Source organism: Lepidothrix coronata, unplaced genomic scaffold (assembly GCF_001604755.1).
Source record: "Lepidothrix coronata isolate B3197 unplaced genomic scaffold, Lepidothrix_coronata-1.0 Scaffold139, whole genome shotgun sequence".
Taxonomy (NCBI): Eukaryota; Metazoa; Chordata; class Aves; order Passeriformes; family Pipridae; genus Lepidothrix; species Lepidothrix coronata.
The window spans coordinates 267,119-287,389 of NW_016690319.1; the positions used below are offsets into that span (position 1 = coordinate 267,119).

A 20,271-nucleotide genomic window follows, 5' to 3' on the forward strand; every position below is an offset into this window, starting at 1 on the left:
GCTTTTGGGGAATCTTCTCAGTTGCTTTCTGCACACTGAAATTTTTTTTTCCTTGCTGTAAGAATTGTTTTAGAATCTTATAATTAAAACTTTCTATCAAAATTGCATTAATTTTTATTTTGTGTAGAAAAAGTAGCCAACAGTGGTCTACTAAAGAGTACATGGTTTAAAAAAAACACTAAGAATGGAAGGCTGTTTAATTAGGGAAAGATGATGAAAAAAAGCAAAACAATTTACAGACAACATGTAGTTTCATTTTTCATAATCTGTTTTCATAAGAAGTACCGGAATGTTTTAATAAAAAAATAATCAATTTTCCATTTGCCAAAATTCTGAACACTTTTTTAAAAAGAATCTTTTCCCCAAAGCAAGAGGTAGAGGGAAGAGTTAGCAAAAAGACAAAATCCATGGTGAAAAACTTTGGCATAAAATTTTATTTCTGCTAAATCTAGGTAGCAGTGAAGACTACCTTTTTCATTAGAAGCTCTTCTTAAAGCAAGGTGTTTGCTGGCATGTTATTTTGAAAACCAGCACAGTAGGATGACTTCATTAATAAATGGGCATAAAATCCAGAGATTAGGAAGTCTCAGAGTGAGTGACAAACCCCCATGCGGTATCTGATTTCTTTGCCAAAGTAATGAAGGTTTTTAATAAAGGTCAGGGAGAAACAATCTCTGAAGACAGCAGTGTATCTACCCTCTATATGTTTACTCTTTTATTTCACCCCTTTACAGTAAAAGGCAGACCTTAACACACACACACACACGCATACACAAAAGGAAACAACAACCAAAGAGGAGGGGAAAAAAAAAAAAGAGCCTGAAATTTTAGTTACACCACATGTGGTTTTCATTTGTGAAAAATGAACAAGCTGTTTGTGGTTAAACTGTCTAATCTGCTGTTATCAATCTAGCGCTGCATTCAAGATTTACAGGATACATCAGCTTCTGTGCCACATTAGCTGTAAAAGGGAGAGGGGGTGGGAGGAAAAAGGAGGAGGAGAGAGTTTATCCTGAGGAATAATATTTCCAATGCAGCCACACTCACACTACATCTGGTTGTGCTGGTAGCGGCAGTTAAATTGAAATATTTCACAGCGTGTGTCAGAAACATGCAGAATGGTAATTATGACAGATCTGATTAAGCCTGAGTGCCACTAGCTCCCTGGCCAGCTCCGGTTGTGCAGGTGTGACCTTGTGCGTGCCTGCGTGTGTAAATAAAATTAATTACAAGCGAGAGGGCGAAGGCTTCGGTGACATCACAAAGCGGAGAAACTCCCAAGGGGGAGACCTAATGGAATATTTTCCCTCAGTCTAATAATACAGTTCATATTGACTTGAGGTAATTAGTGGGATCATTAAAGCAGTTTTCCCGGCGTATTTGGCTGCCTGATCAGATTAGTGAAAATGTTCTTCAGAACAAGCCCTGTGTGGTCTGCCAGAGAAGGAGGAAATAAAAAGCAACAAAGCATATTTTGGAATGATAAGCAGCGCTGGACTTTTTGCATGGCATTTTGCAGGGCCAGTCCCGGGAGCCTGGGTGCCCGACTCTCCTGACTGATTCAATCTTTTATCCCAGGTGCACGTGCTCCTGCTGCATGTCACCTGAGACTTTTTAATTTTTGTTCCTCTATACTTCAAAACTATGCCATGCCTATCCCTCAATGCTTAAAAAAATCAGATAAAAGGCTTGTAGGACTGCTAGCCTTAGAAGAACTACATTAACATAACTGGGGGGAGGAAGAAGAAATATGTGATCATCTCCTCCCCAGGTCTCCCCAAAAATCCAATGGAATCAATAACATTTTCATTTCCTATGAGCTTACCTCAGCAGACAGAAAGGGGGAAAAAAAAGCAGAAAGTTTAACTACGATATAAAGTCTTCCACAGTAACAGAACACAGAGCCCTAATCAAGAAATGGACCATTTGTTTAAAAACAGTCTATTGAGCATGCTCTACCTTGCAAATGGAATATGCCAAGCTCTGTCACAGATGGCAAGCTTTGACAGTTCCCATCCGTAGCGTCGATACTCGACAGTTCAGCACAAGATCAGTGACATTCTGTCTCATTAGAGCCACGCTAATTATCACAGCTAGTTTCAGGGGAAACCATGTGTTGCAATGGTCAATTTGAAGGAGTCTGTGCATCAACAAACTGGTAATAAGGATCAGACACCTTATTATATGACAGCATGCTGCCTATGATCTGATTTACTGAATCAGAGGTACTGAGGCAACACTGAAGCCTGATGGGTTATGGAATCGTGTGTACACAATTGTGTTGCTGAAGTATGCTTTAAAAATAAAAGGGAGCTACATAGAAACAATACAAATAAAAATTTTAAAATGGTGAAGTTATAATGTGGAGTTTTTTCATTTGTCATTAAGACATGCAGAGATGTTAGAGATCTTGTCAGCCAGTTTTATCTTTAATCAAATCATATAAGATAAATAATTCAAAATGAAAGCTGCAAAATTATGGATTATGCTAAATTATAATTCATTCCATACTCTGATTTTTCAGTTTCAATAACATGTACCAAACATTCCTTATGTTGTGCCGTCTTGCTGCTTTAACATAATTTTATATTTTGTAAAAAGCTTTCTCTTCTTGGCTTTTTTTTTTTTTCATTTGTACATTTAATGACTTAAACTTGCAGTTCTCCTTGGTTCTCTCACACATTTATGCTCTTTCCACCAGACAAAAACCATCCAACCAAGACCCACTCCCCCACTTTGCTGTTTCTGGACACCTGTGGGCTGCATACTGCCAGGCACCGAGCGGTCCCAGCCCCAGCGCCTCCCAGGGATGTGCCGCAGTCTGTGGCCACAGGAGCGTTAAGCATTAACTCCCAACTTGCACAGGGCTGGTGTGCATTGCATCCCTCCAGGGAAGCTCTCCTTAGGGCTCAAACACACTCCCTTTCCTGAAGTTGCTACCAGTCCTTTAAATGGTAGTGTTTGAACAGCTCATTCTGCCACCTGCCTGGCTGGGAACCTCTAGCCGTGGCTGATTTGACCCCATGTGTAAAGCAGGCTCAGGAAGCACACTTTCTCATTGATGTGTCAACAAATCCAGCCTTTGCCTTATGTGTTGAAAGGGCTGCCTGGCCCCAAGGAGCTGTTTTGAAGAGGTCAATATAATCCTCTTACCAGTTAAGTATTTTCCATTCTGTACCTTTTTCTTTGGCTTGAATTATTTCAGGTTTTAATGCCTTTTCCCCCCCTCCTCTATGCTGATTTACATGGGTATGCTGATATGAACCACCTTGGAGATTTTAAGGTGGCTTCTCTTCAGTGCATGTTTGTTGATTCAAGGAGTTGCTGTGTACTCCTTACTGGCGGGAACCCAAGGCTCACTGAAGTTAACCCACTCAACAAAAATCTTACCAATAATGTGGGATATGGTCAGGATCAATGCCAGCCCTTTTTCAGGTCTACCCAGATCAAGTGATAAGAGAGTCAACTAAACTTAATTTTTATACCCACTTTCTGAGAATTAATTAAAAAAAAAAAAAAAACAAACCAAAAAACCCCCAAAAACCCAAGTAAATTTCCTGAGGTTTTAACCTTTATTTCTGAGAAGAGATGTTGTAAAAGAGACTAGGACATGGGGCAGAGGAAGGACCTGAAGCATTCATTTTTTTCCCCCCAATGGAAACCTGAAAATCTTTTTCCCTCCAACCTGGGCAAGACAGAACACACTATGACTGTAACTTGATATTTTGTGAAAGAAACAAATCAGCTCTATGTGCCAAGTTTCACAGTTTCACTGAATGACACGCTGCTTTATGGGGCAATTCTTGATTGCATGCAAAAGCCCATCTCGCTCTCTCAGTTCACACTCTTCCTCTCCCAACCCTGCTGACACCGGATCCCATCCCAACTCCTGCTGCTCATGGCACCTCTTCAACTGTCAGAGCAATCACCCCCAGGCAACGAGGAGGGAGGAAAATAAAATTAAAAAATAATAAAAAAACAGATGCTGTTGTGTGGTGTACTTCTGCAGCTAATATTTTCTAACTTCTATTTTGCCTTTGTACCAGGGCAAAAGTTTATTTCCAGGTTGTCCTGTGAAACGGCAGACCTCAGAGTACATTGTGTTTCCACCTCGCGTCTCCCTGTGCAGCATCCCTCCCCACTCCACAGAGAATCCATTGTACACTGAGGAAGGGGGGGGGGAGAAGGTTTTGAAGCCAAGATTTAAACCCAGGAAGTGACTCAGCTGCTCTGAGGGAGACAAAGGCAGGAGAGGACTTGACAGAGACGCTTGGTGACAGGTGAAGGACTGAGCCCCTCCTGCCCCCCAAACTGGACCCCACTGGGTAGCCTGAGGTGCAGTGCCCTGAGGAAACAGCTTTGGAAACAAATTTCAGGATCCGCTCCTAAAGCCACATTATTACCAGAGGGTTACTCTTGGTGATAAAAAGGTTTCTCTTCCTCTCACTGGAAAATAGTTGAATAGATTGTTCTATATCTGCGGTAATGGCATGTTACATCTCCGTGCCAGATCCACAATACTGTGCTTGTTCAGTGTGGGAAGCTGTTTAAAAATGACTTTCCTATTAGGGTATATAGCTTAGTCTCTAGATGGAAAAACCCAGATCAAAGATATAGCATTTATAAAACTGCTGGTTAAAAAGATAAAAATGAGATAACAGACATCAATTTTTCACTATAAATCTCTAGGTTTACTACAACATTAAAATTTCCAGTAAAAGCAGGGTTTTATATACCTGAACTCTAATGGCCTATTCCGAAAATATTTATGTCAGGAAAAGCATGGTATTTACATGCCAAAAGCAATTTTAGTGCCAATGTTTAGCATTCCCTTCCCATTTAACTCCTTCCCATCTACTCATGAGTGCTAGATGCTCTGCCTAGTGCCTACCCACTGGATCTTCCCATGCAGTCTCTTGGAGGGGGATGCTCCGGGTGCATACAAAGGGAAAAAGTCAAACACTTCTAATAAAATACCACTGCACAAAATGCTTGCCCGATGGCTTAGGGTGGACTCTAGCATGGTCTGAAATCAGTGATTTTATCTACATACTTCGCATGCGAAACTGGTTTCCAAGGGGCTAACTGCCTCACCAAAGTGAAAGGCAGGGATGGAAGGACAGGAAATTGGGCCCCACAATGCAACAACTCAGAAGTAACAGGTCAAAATTCTATGTAATTAGATGAGGTTTCTGAGGTATGGGTAGTACTCTGTTAGATTTATTCTAAAATTAAAATCAAAGCATGATTCTGTGAGAGCCAAGTGTCTCACCTTCTACATATAGGCATTTTTATTTGGTGAGAAGGGAGGGCATTCGGCATCTATGTGGTCATGAAGAGCCATAAGCAAAATTGACACTGCAGAAGAGTATTGATTTCACCTGTTTATTCTACTATAAAGTAAACTTGTTAAGGTAAATAGTGCAGGCTAACGGCCTTACACTGTAGAGCATGGGACTCTCAGAAGTATGGAGCTTGATATTACTTTAATTCAGTTTTTGCAAAATGTAGTTTCCTAAATTTAAGAAGCATCTCTAAGCAGATTTTCAGCAAAGTTTTGCTTTCTTCCTTGCTCGGACCTAGCATGGAGAGGCCACAGGTTTTCAGGATAAGCCATAATATAAATATAACTTCTCAAAACACAGCAAACATACAGAAACACTACAAGTCTCTACTTGCCTTATCTCTCAGGGCTCTTAGGTTGGGGTTTTTGTTTGTTTGTTTGCCTGCTTTTATGGAATAAAATTAGATTTCAGCATCTGTCACCATCAAGAAAAAAACTGATCCCTGGCTCCCACATGAGAACATCGTAACCACTGCACAGTTACTGAACCATGATGCCTTAATGATCATTACACAAATCAACCTTTTTTTTTTTTAAATAACAAAATTAAGAACATTCTTCCATAATTACTTGACTCAGACTGTCAGGTCATAAATTTAATAAAAATCCAATATGATGAAACATATCGTATCATAAAAGTAACGCATGCCATACAATTTTATATATGTGTGGATTCTTTTGATTTAGACTTATTCAGGTGTGCTGATTAGATTCTAGCAAATAAAACTGTTAGCATTGCCATTCTATACTGAAAAACAACAACCTGGGAGTAGAGACAAAACACTTGGTAAACCTTTCTCTTTTCCTTTTGCATACATTTTTCCAAAGCTTTCTTTTCAACATAATATAAAAAAAATATGCAGGCCTATTAGACAGACAACTTACAATAAAAACATAAGATCTGAAACACTGATATTAGGTGCTTTGTCAATTATAGTTCTAAAACTCCCCAAAGATATGATGTATTCCAGGAATTCAAATTATAGTATCTTCCTTAGCTCCTCAGTATAACCATATTAAATTTAAAAAAATATATTTTTAATTTAACAGAATTTGAATTTACCCGGTACATAATGTATCCATCCTTAAAAACACAGAAACATAAAAAAATATACAGAATACATTCATTTCCACATGGAAAAAGAATTCAACATTTGAAGGAATGTCCTAGAGCTAAGTCCCCAAACCTGTTCAAACCCATATGCCAGACAGTCCTTATCTTTGGGAAAGCCAACAAGCTGCCAGCAAAGTGCAAACCTCTGCCTGATCCTGTCACCCTGTCCTTGTCCTGTGCCATGACCTCTGTCACACCGGGCCCTGGCAGCCAGCTGGCTTGTTGAGCATCAGGTCCACACCCGATTCTCCATCACTCAGAAGGATTTAAAAACAAAACTGTTAATCAAAGCATTATTTTCTAGTATGTGTCCTCCTGACTTTTCACTGTAACTGGAAGAGATTACCCCAGGATTTCCAGCTCCACTCTTGCCAAAGGCACTAACACAGCACAAGGGAAGATGCTCTTTTTTTACCTTGGCTCTACTCAAATAGAAACTCCTGTAGCACATCATTTAATAGCAATCCTGTACTAAGTGCTCTAGTCAGCAGAACATTATCTGCAGTCTCCTGGCTCAGGCAAGCCCAGCCACCTTGCAGATGCTGGCTGCTTAGACATGCAATCTAATGTTGACCCAAATCAGTTCCTTAAAAAAAAAAAAAAAAAGCCCTCCAGCAAACAACTACCTTTGTCCACTCACAGCGCTGGTTTAATTCACATACTGTTTTACGCCGTAACTCCAGAATACACTCAGAAGTTAATCAAGTTTTTATCTCCAAAATAAGATAAAACCAGCAATGTTCAATTTTAGCCATTTTAGAAAACAAAACTGTTAACCAATGCATCTTTTTCTAATATGTGTCCTTCAGACTCTTCACTATAACTTGAAGTGATTATCCCAGGATCTCCAGTTCTGAGCATGGACCTAATATCCTCAAATTAAAACAATATCAGCAATAGATCTTTCTCAAGAGATGTTCTCTTAGAGAATATGTTTGGACAAGCCTCTTTTTTTTGTGCAAGGGAGACTTTTTTGTCCCAGGAAATATTTATCTGTACCACTGACAAGCTCCAATGCAGAATTTTTTACAATACAGGTATCTCCTTTAATATATGTGGTGTTGCTACATAGTTAAAACTTATTAATTGGGTGACTAGTAGTCAGCTAGTTAGAGAAGACTCAAATACATCCAGTTTACCTATGAGGTTACTTCTGCGAAGCAGCTTTCTACTATAAATTACACTTTGTCTAACTACAGACCTGAAAGTTTGTTTGACACATAAATTAATACTGCTTTGCTGAAACTGGGGAGAAAAATAACCTCTGGCAATATGAGTATAATCACTATAGTAAAAGGGAAAAGAACTACATGTTTGGTGTTGTTTTCTATACTTGGTAGCAAAGTTTGTACAAGAATCTAAATGTTATACCAGTGCTCAAATAAGCCTATACTACATCCTCTGGAAGCTTTTGGGCTTCACTTTGATTATGTGTCCCTTTTAAGGTCAGCATTGGAAGAGCTGTCCCACCTCGAAATTTTAAGGCTTTGCACTTAAATAAATATACTATCACACAAACCAGATCAGAACAAAATTATGCGGGCTGATAGATTGGCTTCATACCTTAGCTTTGCAGAGAACTGCAGTGGAAAGGGGAAGGTGCAGAAAACGGACAGTTCTCTAACCCCAAGTCTTGACATGTAAATAAAGACATCTGAGGAGTACACAGGTTGGAAGTTGCTGCAACATTCTATCATAATTAGAAACATTTCAAGAGCTCTGTAATTTCCAATCAAAATTACAGTAATTTCCGATATACAAGCCATGATTCATGACAGAATTTTTACATTCCATGGGAGATTATAGTGGCCTGATGTATGACACACTGAATACAGCACTAACATAAACAATTCAGTTTAATGTTTAAACAGCACTTGGTGTTTAGAATCCCACAATAAAAGAAACATATTATTGTTGAAATTATCACTTTGACAGTGATTGAAGGGTAAGCAGGCATGTGGCCTATAAAGCTATAATTTTTACAGTCCGCAGCTTGAGTTTAATCATTTTGATATAACATTTCCAAAATATCCCTTTAAATGCTCCTTACACCATATAACTTAAGAGACAACATCCTTTCTGTACAATGAAGTGAACTCCAAAATGTGAATGATGCAGAAGTCAAACATTAAAGGCTTGTTAAAAAGAAAACCAGCATTAAAATGCTGACAGCCTAAGAAACAATGGTCTAACTGAGCATCATCAGCATTTCCTGGAAGACGCTGAAATTTTCTATGAAGCAATTTTAGAAAAGTAAAGGAGTAGTGGATTAAGTGGACTTAACATTTAATCTAATGTGAAAATTCAACATTGGTGCCTTTGCCACTTCTTTGAGTTTTGGTCCAAACATGGTTCTAGTCTTTCCCATTTTTCTGTATGTTTTTCCTTTACTTCTTGAGTACATTCTAACTTAAATCAATGCTTTTGCATACTTCAGAAGACATGTCACTTATGATAATCACACTCAAACACTGCTTGCTGATTTCCCCCTTGCCACTAAACTTGACAGAAACTCTTAATCTGAAGAAAACAGAATAGGAAACCACACAAGAAAGGCTTAAAACTGAATATGCAATATATATGTATGCACACACGCAATAACCAAGCAGACATCATATTCCACAAAGACTATACATATTTTCTCAGATATAACTTGTATAACTGTAATTTCTTGGGGGTTTTTTTGGTGGGGGGGTTGACATGGACAGTGCTGTCCACCTTTCATGCACAGCCTCACCAGTGGGTCTGACTAAATATTTTCACAAAAAACCAGAACCCCAGGAACTCATTGCAGCACATGTAATTGCAAAATACCAAAGCCTTGAGATGCATTTGGCAGCAACACACAGACCTTGCCCACAGCTTTTGCCACGTACACACCAGCTAAGAACTCATCAACCTGATGCCATCTGAGCCGCACCAAGACCCATGGGTGCACAGGGAAGGTGTCTGGCTGGTGGGGAAAAGGGAGTGAGACATCTCGGGAGGCCATTCGCAACCCTGCTGGTCCAGGGGAACCAGACGTTACCTCTGGACTCAGCAAGGAGCTCCAAGTTGCGGTATTGGGCTGATATGCTGACCCGGCCACTCACTTTAACTCACGCAGAAATAGATCAAAACTGGGGCAGGGGCAATAATTGCACAGGACACAGAGTTCTTTACGTCCTGGGAGCTTTACCTGGCTTTTGGTTGCCGCAACCTTTGCAAACAGTGCTTGAGACACCTTAGCTCTCTTCATTTCCTGCTGAATCTCATCATAAATGGAAGCATTAATGTTCATGGAATTGTTTTCTGGTTTTCCATTCCTCTCTGTAGCAATAGTAGCAGTTTTGACCTAGAAAATATGAGACATTTTTCATTGTGAAAAAGTTATTTTCCTCTCTTTCCCTCCCCAAGCAGTTCCTCTTTGCATATTATTCCTTTTATTCAGTCTTTCTCTGATATTCTCTCAGCTTTTCAGACTTAAAATTGTATGTTCAAGTGACTGGGAAACAAGAAAATTCAGCACATTGTAACGGGTGAGTGCATCTGAAATATGAATTATCACTAAGTGACCACTGCGAATTTCAACGTCATAAAACAAATTAGGTGGAAACTTGTCAAAGTCTTGTAGAGACTTTTTAAACTTTATGTGATTTCTTTGCCCCACACAAATAAAATAAAAACTGTGAATGTAACATAAAAGAATCTCTAATGAAATAGAAACCTGAGAGATATATCTTGATTCATCTTATGTCCAGTACATTCAAATGCATGATAATGTTGAAAAGTTGTGGCTTTAGACTGAACTTATAAAAATATATCTTATCAGTTTAGTTCTTAAGCTGTTTTTAAGAAAGAGATAATTTAGAATAATGCAATACTTTAACCACTCTTTCATGAAACCAAGATAAAACTTTGTTAAAACTATTGATTCTAGTTGTATTTCACTTACATACATCAAATATTTATTCTTCTTGCAGTCCAGGTTAAATAAACACCAAACACATGTAAACAAGACAGAATGATTACGGTACCACCTCTATGCTGCATCTGCAGCATTAAGAAAAACAACAAAAAAATACATTAGTAGTGACATGACGTGCAGGAGACTATCTTTTCCTTCCTCCTCTGGAAATGATGGAAGTGCTGTTTCAACACCAAGCATCATCCCACCAAGGTTAGAGTGCAGTTTCTGCAATATCAGTTGAGAGGTACAAAAAATCAGCAGGTACTCAGTTTATCCTACAATATTCTCAGTAGTTAAGGATAACGTCTGTCTTTAGCAGTTACTCTTCTAATGCTTGCCCAGGATTAGTGAACCTAATAAACCACTAATCCTAAAGTGGACCAAACAAAAGGAAAAACTGGATTTCTGCCAAGAACCTAGAAGGTGACAATGCAAAATCAAACCTTTACATTTCAATTCAAACCTACTGATTCATACTGAGGTCGTTGAGAGCTGAATTAATTTAGTTATTCAAAAGTTACACATCTAGTTTAAGACAGTCATTTAGCCTAACTCTAAATCTAATGGACAGAGCCTGGCATTTCCAGAAGATGATTCAGCCTACTCTTAAGTACATGTCTAAACCCACACTTTCACTATCAGTTTGATCCAGTGCAAGTCAGCATCTTCCTGTGCTCTGAAGTCCCTTGAGGTTCAAAGGGAAATCATGACAACATGATAATTCATTTTCTAATCTCACTCTCTATGAGCTTTCATATGTCACAGGTCTCACGATACGAGAGTCAAAGGGTTTGAGTGAGAGACATACTTAGGCAAATCAGGAGCCCATTTTTTCCTAGAAGTGCCATGCTCAATTTGTGTTAGCTATCCTCCGTAGTGCTTTTAAGATAAAATAATCTAGCCCAGAAACTGGGAGTGCACGCCACTTTTGTCGAGCCTGATTTGTCTATCAGGCTGTTCAGGGGTTGCACTAACATAAGCCCATTAACTGCAAGGGGCAATACACCAGCAAGAACAAGGTGTTCACAAGCATTTCCCCTTGCCTCCATTCTGGCAGGCATTAGCACTTTCTGGGATCTGAAAACAGGGGTCCTAAATAAAAAGGGAAATGAAGAAAACCCCCATAACGTAGCATACACTTTAATCATATGATTTGCTTTCATCTGAAAACAACTGGTACTTTGCAGCCATGTCCTTTTCTGCAGTGTGACATTTTACCAGCGACACTGCAGCAGAGGATGGCCAAGCCTGGGCCAACGGCTGTTTAGAAACATTTGAGGCAGTGGGCATCATGAGGAGCAGTGGCACAAAACTCTCTCCTTCCCACTGCAGAGCAGGAAAAGGCACAGCTCACACTGGGCAAATCATTATGGAGCCGCAAGAGCAGGTGCATCTCCTGAGCATCATACAGTGAAATCATTTAAAAATACAAAATCAGTGGCAAATTTATAACCTTTAGATGAGAGTGACTTGCCAAAAGATAACTGACAACCAATGGGGATGTTAAACATGCAACTAGAAACAGACTTCTCTGCGTGCATGTAAAAAATCAGGTTAAGTTAAATTAGAGAATGAAAAAGTGATGGCTTTGTCAACATGCCTTCTTGGACCTCGAGTTTAAATTTTGACAAACAGATTTCAGCCCTTCCCCAAAAAAATAATTTTAACCTGTAACTAGTCTTTGAATGACCCAATGGGAAGATAAGAAGATGAAGGTATTCAGCTCGCATACACAAGTCTTTTGGGAAGGAAATACTTTGCTCTTGTGATCCTGAACAAATGTCTCTCTTCTATAAGTACACTACCTTTTTGATTGCTACTCAGCTTCAAAAGGCAGCTTCACATTGCAGTAGTACTTCATAGACCACTTAACTGAGCTCTGAACACCCAGATCATCAAAAAACATCACACACCACGCTGGAGACATAATTTAAACTATGCATCTTGGTCCACACTTCTCAATGTCCAATTTAATACGGATATGTATTTAACCCAGGGGAACTACTGCAAATCCTCAGTCTGGTTCACAAATCACATCTATCTTTATACAGGTACAATGAATTCAACAGCATCTAATATGTCACTGAAGTTAAAACAAACTCCTATTGCCTTCTGTTGATATTTAATTAGGAAACCCTAACTGCATTCAGAAAACAGTAGTATTTGCATCAAAAAGCCATATTAGCCCAAAGATCTTCTGAAGAATAAAAGTCTTAAAGTTATAAAATGATGGGTTTGGGGATTATCAAGAGTTGTGGTTCGCAGCCGTACCCTCTTACTCTCCAATTTACATCATTGGCCAAGTATAAAAATTCTTCCCCTGTCTCTTAATAATTTCTCTTCAAGGATCAGGTATAGACTCTGGCTGGACTAGATGGACTATTGGTCTGCTCTGGTCTGATGAATTCCATGCAATAATGCTAATTAACCTCTTGGAGAATATCCATACATAAAACTGTTTCATAATTTATACATAAGCAAGCATCTAGGCTGTTGTGTTGAATTTAGAATTGAGTTCAAGACAGAGGCTGTTTGAAGCTCCGCTGAAAAAACAACCTCCTCCTCAAAAAAACCCAACAGAAAACAAAAAAGCCCTCAACGATGCCACTTCAGGACTTCGGAGAGGAGGTGGAAAAAGTATTCATTTTGGAGAGAAAAGCAAAACAAAACATAATCTCTCATCTCATCCACTCAAACACAACCTCCCACCCCACCCACACTTACAGCCACATTTTCTGTTTAGGAAAGAAACCATAGATCAGCTAATTATTTTTTTTTTACAGTAACTAAACTTTGCAAATACTAACTGAACAGAGGAGCATTATTTTACAAATGTAACACACTGAGAATCAAAAATTCATTTGGTCATCTTCCTATCACCAATCAATTTAGTCTTCTAAAAATACCTGAAAAAATTAACACATCCATCCCCTCTTGGCCAGCCCAGGTATGTCCTGTCATCAAATAAGTACTGATTACAGTAGCAAGAAATTCTGGATTAATTAATTTTTCCTAAAAAAAAAAAAAGGACAGGTTTTTATAGAAGAAATAACCAATATGAAGAGGTTTTCACAAACATGGAAGCTCATTCCTTCCCCGATGAAACTGAAACAAAAAAATCTTATATAACACATTCTCATAAGTACTGTTTTAGCTTGGGAACAAAAATCTTCTTTAATCCTGGTTTAGCTTTTAATATTACATCGTACATTAAAATTCATAAAGTAGTTCATTCCAGGCAAAACAAACTACTTTTCAGTTCTGCTCTGCAAATAGCAGAGGAGGTACAATAAATGCTGTTGCTTTCAGAACAGCTTTTATCAGAACAAGGTTTACTACTCCATTATTACAGTGGCGCCTGGAAGTGCAGTTATAGTTAAGTGTCAGGGTTTCCATTAACTCTCCTCCATGGTGGTTTTTGCGGAGGTAGGAGGAGAGGGTTGCATTTATTATTTTGTTCACTTTTACTTTCGTTAAAACGCAACTTGCCACAAAGACTATCAACCTAAATCTCAAATTTTGGCGCCTTAAAAATAAAAATTTTGCTGGTGTTGACATATGGCATGTGTTTAAACTCCAGAGCTCCACCATCAAGTTTCATGGAAGCTGGTGCAAGAGTTCCTTGCAATGGAGGTTCATTGGTCCTCAAACAACTCAAAGCAGTGTCCTCCTTGAGACCAGTCTTTCAAGAGTGACATCCTATCTCTGAGACTCAAGCTGAAATTGCTTTAGCATGAAGGAACTGTAATTTATCTGGAGTCAGAGGGAGGTCAGGATTATATTTATGAGATGAAGGTTTTTGTCAATGAGTACCTAGAACCATGACTCATGTAAGATTTGTGGATACGTCTTAAAACATTGTCTTGTTGAAATTATATTTTGCTCTTGACATTACATATACTCTGTTTTTACATAGGATGATGATGGGCCTCAACAGTTAACACAAATTTTCTTTGTGGAATATGGGGGCAAGAAGGATTTCTTCCTCAGCTCTGTTGAAATGGAGATTACTTGTCCTGAGAAGGAAGTGTTCATAACTGCAGGCTAAAAAGCTTTAAGCAGAGTACTTTGGAAAACAAAATATGTAAATTGGCCAACTGACTCCATTCTCCCTAACAATTCGTACTGAGGAGGATGGAGTCCTCTTCCCCCCACATCCCAAACTGCCCTGATGGGACAAATACACCATCCCTAGCAACTCAGCATCCTCTAAAGTATCCCCGGATCCTCTCATTCCTACATAGCATGCAATAGATTCATCCTCTGAACTTGACCAAGGAATATCTCAAAACGACCTCTGTGGGGTGATCTGCAAGACAAAGATGTTGAAGAGTGGGGGGAAATTAATAAAAGAAGTAGAACATGAAACGACCTTTTTCTTTCCTTCTAGCAGAGGTTAAACTACGTCTCCATGCAGTACCTACCTGATGGAGATGCTAATACTTATAAACTCCAGTACCCCAGGAAAGAGCCTGGCAGACAGGCTTCTCACCCCCAGGGTGGTAAGACGAACAATGTCCAAGGGAAAAATTCTTGTGTACACCGTCTCTTTGTGCTCAGTCCGCCAGTGTGGAACATAGTAGCAGACTTTTACAACTTGACCAGCTTAGAGGGCTATACACGCAGCCCAAAAGCTCATGCATTACAGGCTAATGATTCCAATTAAAAAAAAAAAAGTAAGATTTTGCATTTTGTTTAAGTCAGAGAGAAAGGGAGAAGTAAGGGGGACAAAGAGCTTCTTAAAGGATTTCAAAAAAGAACTGGAAACAATCCAGATACATTAGCTCAAGTAGCAACTAGTAAGAATGCTGTAAAAATGAGATAAATTCAGCACACTTCGTTCTAACTCAGGCACTAGGGTTTTATGCTTGGTGGGTTCCTACTACCCAATCAGACCTCCAAGGTCACGCTTTCTCTTTCTGCATACAACAGTATGCAAAATTTACAGAGAACAAGCTCAGCTGCTAAATGGTTAAGTCTGCTCTACTGTCTGGCCACCAGTTGGCAACACGAAAATGCAAAATAGATCCTTTTCAGGATGTTTATTTTCACATCCTTCTGAAACTGATAACTTGCAATTGCAAAATAAACCTTCATGTGTGGCATATTAGCTCCCATTTTTCATGGTTTCATAGTTTAATTGTTTCAAATGTTACACTGGTCTAAAGATTTAATATTAAATATGTTGGCTCTTGCGTAAATTCTGTTGTCAGGATAAACGGTCTGTTTTCTCTTTCAATGGTTATCCAAGAAGCTCACAACCAAGCTGGAAAAATATTATGCTGTATTCCTGCACAGTGAACTTTAAATAATTGCTTGTAATAAATTTAGTAGTAAGGATGCTAGTTGTTTTATTCCCTTAGTATCAAATATTCAATAAACTGTGGACATTTTGTGGGAGTCATCAGAGTAGTAGCTTACATTAATAATTTTGCAGTATCCTGACTATAATTTATTTCTGCTGTGATTTGTAAAGTCATACTTGCCAGTGTTACAACTAGGATAATTTCATTATTATTTCTAGCATTAAGTATTGTACTTATGCTACGAACACAGATATCCCAATTTTCAAGCTCAGGACTCTGAACACTTAGCAGCAGGTGGAAAGTGCTTTGGATGTTTATAGGTGGGTAATTCTGGAAACATGTAAAAACGTCATAGAGAATCCCAGCTGAGAGATTTCTACATTCTCACTCGATTTGCTAGGGCAAGTGAATATGTTTTGCTGAATGACAGAGAATAGTAAAAAAAATTGGAAAAATAACTGCTTTGTTCTCTAGACCTCAAGTATTAGTCTGTCAGGTTTCCTTGTTAACTTGCTTTCCATCTGAAAAGGATTAAAACAAAAACCTATGCTGTTTCCACTTTGAACTGTCGCAATTAGGTTAACTATACTCCTGACTCACACTAAAAAAAAATTAAATGTAATTATGAACAAGATCACAGTAGAGACAGATATCCACCCCCACCCACCCCACCCCCCAAATCTGGACTTACAGTATGTTTTGTCAGTTAAGAAAACCCCTAAGCCTCACTTTCTTTCTGGCTGCCAGGGATTTATACAGTTTAAAGTGTGAATTAAAACCAATACAAGGACTACCTCTGACTTGACATCCTTCTGGAAGGTCCTGTAATTAACTCTGTTCTTTAGCTGTGAAATTGCCCAAGACCACTTGAGACAGAGTGAGACATTACCTTGGCAGAAAGAGATAAGTTAAGAAGCAGGGTTAGCCTTTGCTCTGAATTACCTGGGCTGTGGGAGCAGGTACAGATATTAAAACAAACTCAAATGTTATTTTAAACACAGTTATCTCTATTTAACTATCTCCCACTAAAGCATTACTATGTAAATAGATTCTTGTCTTGAAGAATATCTATAGTGGATTTTACAGACTAAACTCAGTTAATGATAACAAAACTACACCATTAGCACAGTCTGTTCTTTCCGCTAAAATTTTTTTCTCTTCTTGTGAAAAGTACTGCAGCAGGTCAAGGTGATCTTCTGTTCTCCCTTCTACAATTTTGTTATTCGTTACTTTAGTGTGGTCCTTAGTATCCATTAGCTGCAGGAAAATTAGAAAAATAATCTCGAGAAATTTATAGCATTCAGAATGGGTATGGAACATAGTCATAGTCACAAGCCTATGACTGGTTAATGAAAACCTGCTGTTTATATACTCAACCATCACAAAATTCCCACAATCCCAAAGCCTTGCTTTGTATAGCAAATCTGGACTGTGTATAAAGCACGATGCCCACATATCTGCAGATCAGATTTTTTCCTTGCATAGGTACAACCTTGAGCCAGAGCAATGCAGAATATTTCAGAAAAGATACAGTTTTTGGAGTGTTTCGCTCACAACCACATTTCTTCTTTGTGGAAATCCTGTGCATTCCTATGGCTCACACATGTATTTACCATGTACCTTAAAAGAAGCATCAGAGTTTCCTTCATAGACACAAGGACTACGCCATTAAATTTCTGGATGTCACTCTACCAAACTTTATAATTTCTGCAGAATTAAATAAAATAGATTTTACAGAAATCAATAGGAGTTTCATCTGAATAAATACTAAATGAAGCTTTAATGAACATATCCAAATCTTTCAGAGTGAGCAATATAGCAAGTCTGTTATGTTACCCAGTTGTCAGCAACTCAACCTGGTGAAAGACTGCCTAGCATTTTGGGATGGAGTCTTCTTTTCCACATCACTTCCATTTTACCTGTTTGATTTCTGGAAAATAATTTTTAAGGCACTACAATGTATTCATACTTCTGCTTTCTTTCCCTCTCAGTTTAGTGGTCTAAATCCTTCAAAATCCCTATCTGAACCTCTAACATTAGGAACCTGAGAATTGTAGGAAAAGATGACAGCTAAAAGCCACCATCTTTCAGGCCCAGCAAAGCTCTTATCTCAACAAAATAAGAAAAAAAATCTATAGGGATCATAAAGGACAGAATTTATCTTAAAAGTAGAAAACAGGTAGAAATTACTGCTACTATCACCCATTATATTTCTTAAATTTAATTTGTAGTATGCACTGCAAATAATGACACTATGAGTGTTTAAAAAAATGCAATAGCAAAAGCTTCCTTTTTTTGTAAAAAACGTATCACACAGCAGGACAGTGTGAAAACACAATGAGCAAATCTCAAAAACAGAGAGAGCAGTTTACTTGTGGAGGCCGGCTGGGTGGTGTGCTTATGAGAGGTGCGGGGCCCATCGCAGAGGCTGCATTCAAGCTCCTTTCCCTTTCGTCCTGGTAAATTCGATCCCGTTCTGCTTCTGGCAGCTGCAAGAAGTTCTGCATAGCCCGAAGGTTTACCAGTAAGGACTGCGAGGCAGTCTTGGGATCCTCTTCCTTTCGGAGGATTTCTGAGAGCAAGCCCTGTAGGGAGGGAAGAGAAAAAATAGGCTCAAGAGTTAGCCCAGGTGAGCTCCTGTAAAACTGTGCTCTGCAAAGCCACTGCTTATCGGTCCTTGTTCTTCTTACTGCTGGGCTGAGAAGAGCAGCAAATGCACTATTTGCTCCACATAGGAATGTATTAATGGCATTTTAGGCAGCAGAGAAGAGAGCCCCAATTGTACCCTTAATTTTATTAAGTACCTGTTTTACATACAACATAAACTGAATCTGCCTAATAGGTCTCGTTCCTTTTACTGGCTTAACTTGCCATGAAATCTTTCACAGTCGACAGACAATCATGAGATGTTAAGAAAAGTGAAATACACTGGGGTGTTCTGAGGCTTAACAGACAAAATGCATAACCAACCTAAAAAAAAGCCTTTCCACATTTCTAACAACTTACACAGCTCTTTGAAAGGAAGTGATATTTCATAACTTATCTGAGATGATAAACTAGCAACATTCCTAAAGTACTGCTTAACTGACTCAGGGCCATATTTTTTAAGTCAGTATTTCTTTCTAAGAATTGTATATTGGAGTTTAGCAACAAGTGAGGAAACTCACTGTTGGATGCCCTCACCTTCCTCCTTCTTGCACCTTCCCCTCCCCTCATCAGGACAACCCTAATCCTCACCCAGTCCATCGCCTGGGATATTTATTTGAGAACCTGCTGTGCAGGTCTCATTTCCTAAGTCCATTTACTGTCAGAGCCCAGCAATGACACTGGGAAACGAGAAGAAAACTGTATACAAGGCATCGGCAGCAGCAAGCCTGAAGTGGCAGGCTGCAGAGGATAGCATGCCGTCAGCAGCTCGTACAGACCACACCAGGTTTTCTACACAATTGTTTCATCTCGGCTTGCAGCAATGGAGCAGGCCTGGTGGTCTGGGACACCTAATTCCTCTAAAAGATGAAATATTTATGAAACTGTGAGTGCAACTGCAACTTCAATGTCAACAGGTTCTTGAAATCCACCCTCCCTGCCAAATTCTCCTTTTAAATATGTCTCCTTTTAAAAATGCTCTACTGTCTTGAAGTAACAAGATGGTGATAAGAAAATTAACTTTTGCAAAAGCAGATGTGAACTTCTTTTTAGAATAAATGCTGTTGCTTGCTGGGACAAGGTGAGGATTAGTAGCTTTTACTGCTACTGTAACAATGGAACAGGCATGTGAATTTAAAGAAATAACACAACCCAATGTTTTCTTTCCTAAAGACCTGCTGTTAGTTATTCGGGATAATAGAGAGGTAAATGGAGGGAAGGAAGCAGACAATAAAAAAGCTAAAACTAAGGCAATCCTGATTGAATAGATCCATTCCTAAAGGAGTACAACAGAAAGATACAGCCAAGACACATCTTTGTAGGGATGTCTCATGCTCACAGTACCTGTGGAAGTTGTCACCTCTCTCAAAGGTCTTATCCTTTCAGGCACAAGCATCAGCACCTTATGGAGATGCTGCTGCAAAGCCACTGCTCTCAGGCAGCTGTGCTTAGGCAGGGTCAGGGCCCACCCAGTGCAGGTCTGAGTTCTGTATGTGCCTGTTGCACCTCCATGTCTTGGGTGATAAGGACAGACGTGCTAACCACTACACTGTGGCCAGTGTGGTCCTCCTGGCCCTGTCTGTACCTGAACACGTAAAAGGGGAATGGGATGGAAAAAAACAAACAGCCTTTCAGCACTGAGCATGAAAAATATTTCAGAGGAGTATTAAAAAAGTAATAGTCTTGGGGGATACTTTCTTACCACTTTTCTTGATCTCTCTTTTTTTCTGTTGTATCCAGTCAGAAACCATGCAGAAGGTGCAATGACTTACTGACAAAAGTGGCATTTGGGTCACGTATAAGTTTTACATTTTTTCTTAATGATTGGTATAATAATAAATTTCCCTGTTAGCAAATACGGAAATTAAATTTGTGTCTACCATTTTTTTCTAGGTCTGAGTACACCAAAATG

At 39.0% G+C, this 20,271-nt stretch overlaps 1 protein-coding gene across 8 annotated transcripts in view; it reads right to left on the minus strand.

Annotated features, from left to right (window-relative positions):
* Positions 1 to 20,271, minus strand: part of SATB1 (SATB homeobox 1) — a 92,351-nt gene that overhangs the window by 17,167 nt on the left and 54,913 nt on the right. For all 8 annotated transcript variants that reach the window (XM_017827433.1, XM_017827434.1, XM_017827429.1 and 5 more), the window contains 2 exons: positions 18,086 to 18,298; positions 9,637 to 9,792 (listed from right to left, as the gene is read on the minus strand). In XM_017827433.1, the coding sequence (XP_017682922.1) occupies positions 9,637 to 9,792; positions 18,086 to 18,298 (369 nt within the window). The remainder of the gene's footprint in view (positions 1 to 9,636; positions 9,793 to 18,085; positions 18,299 to 20,271) is intronic.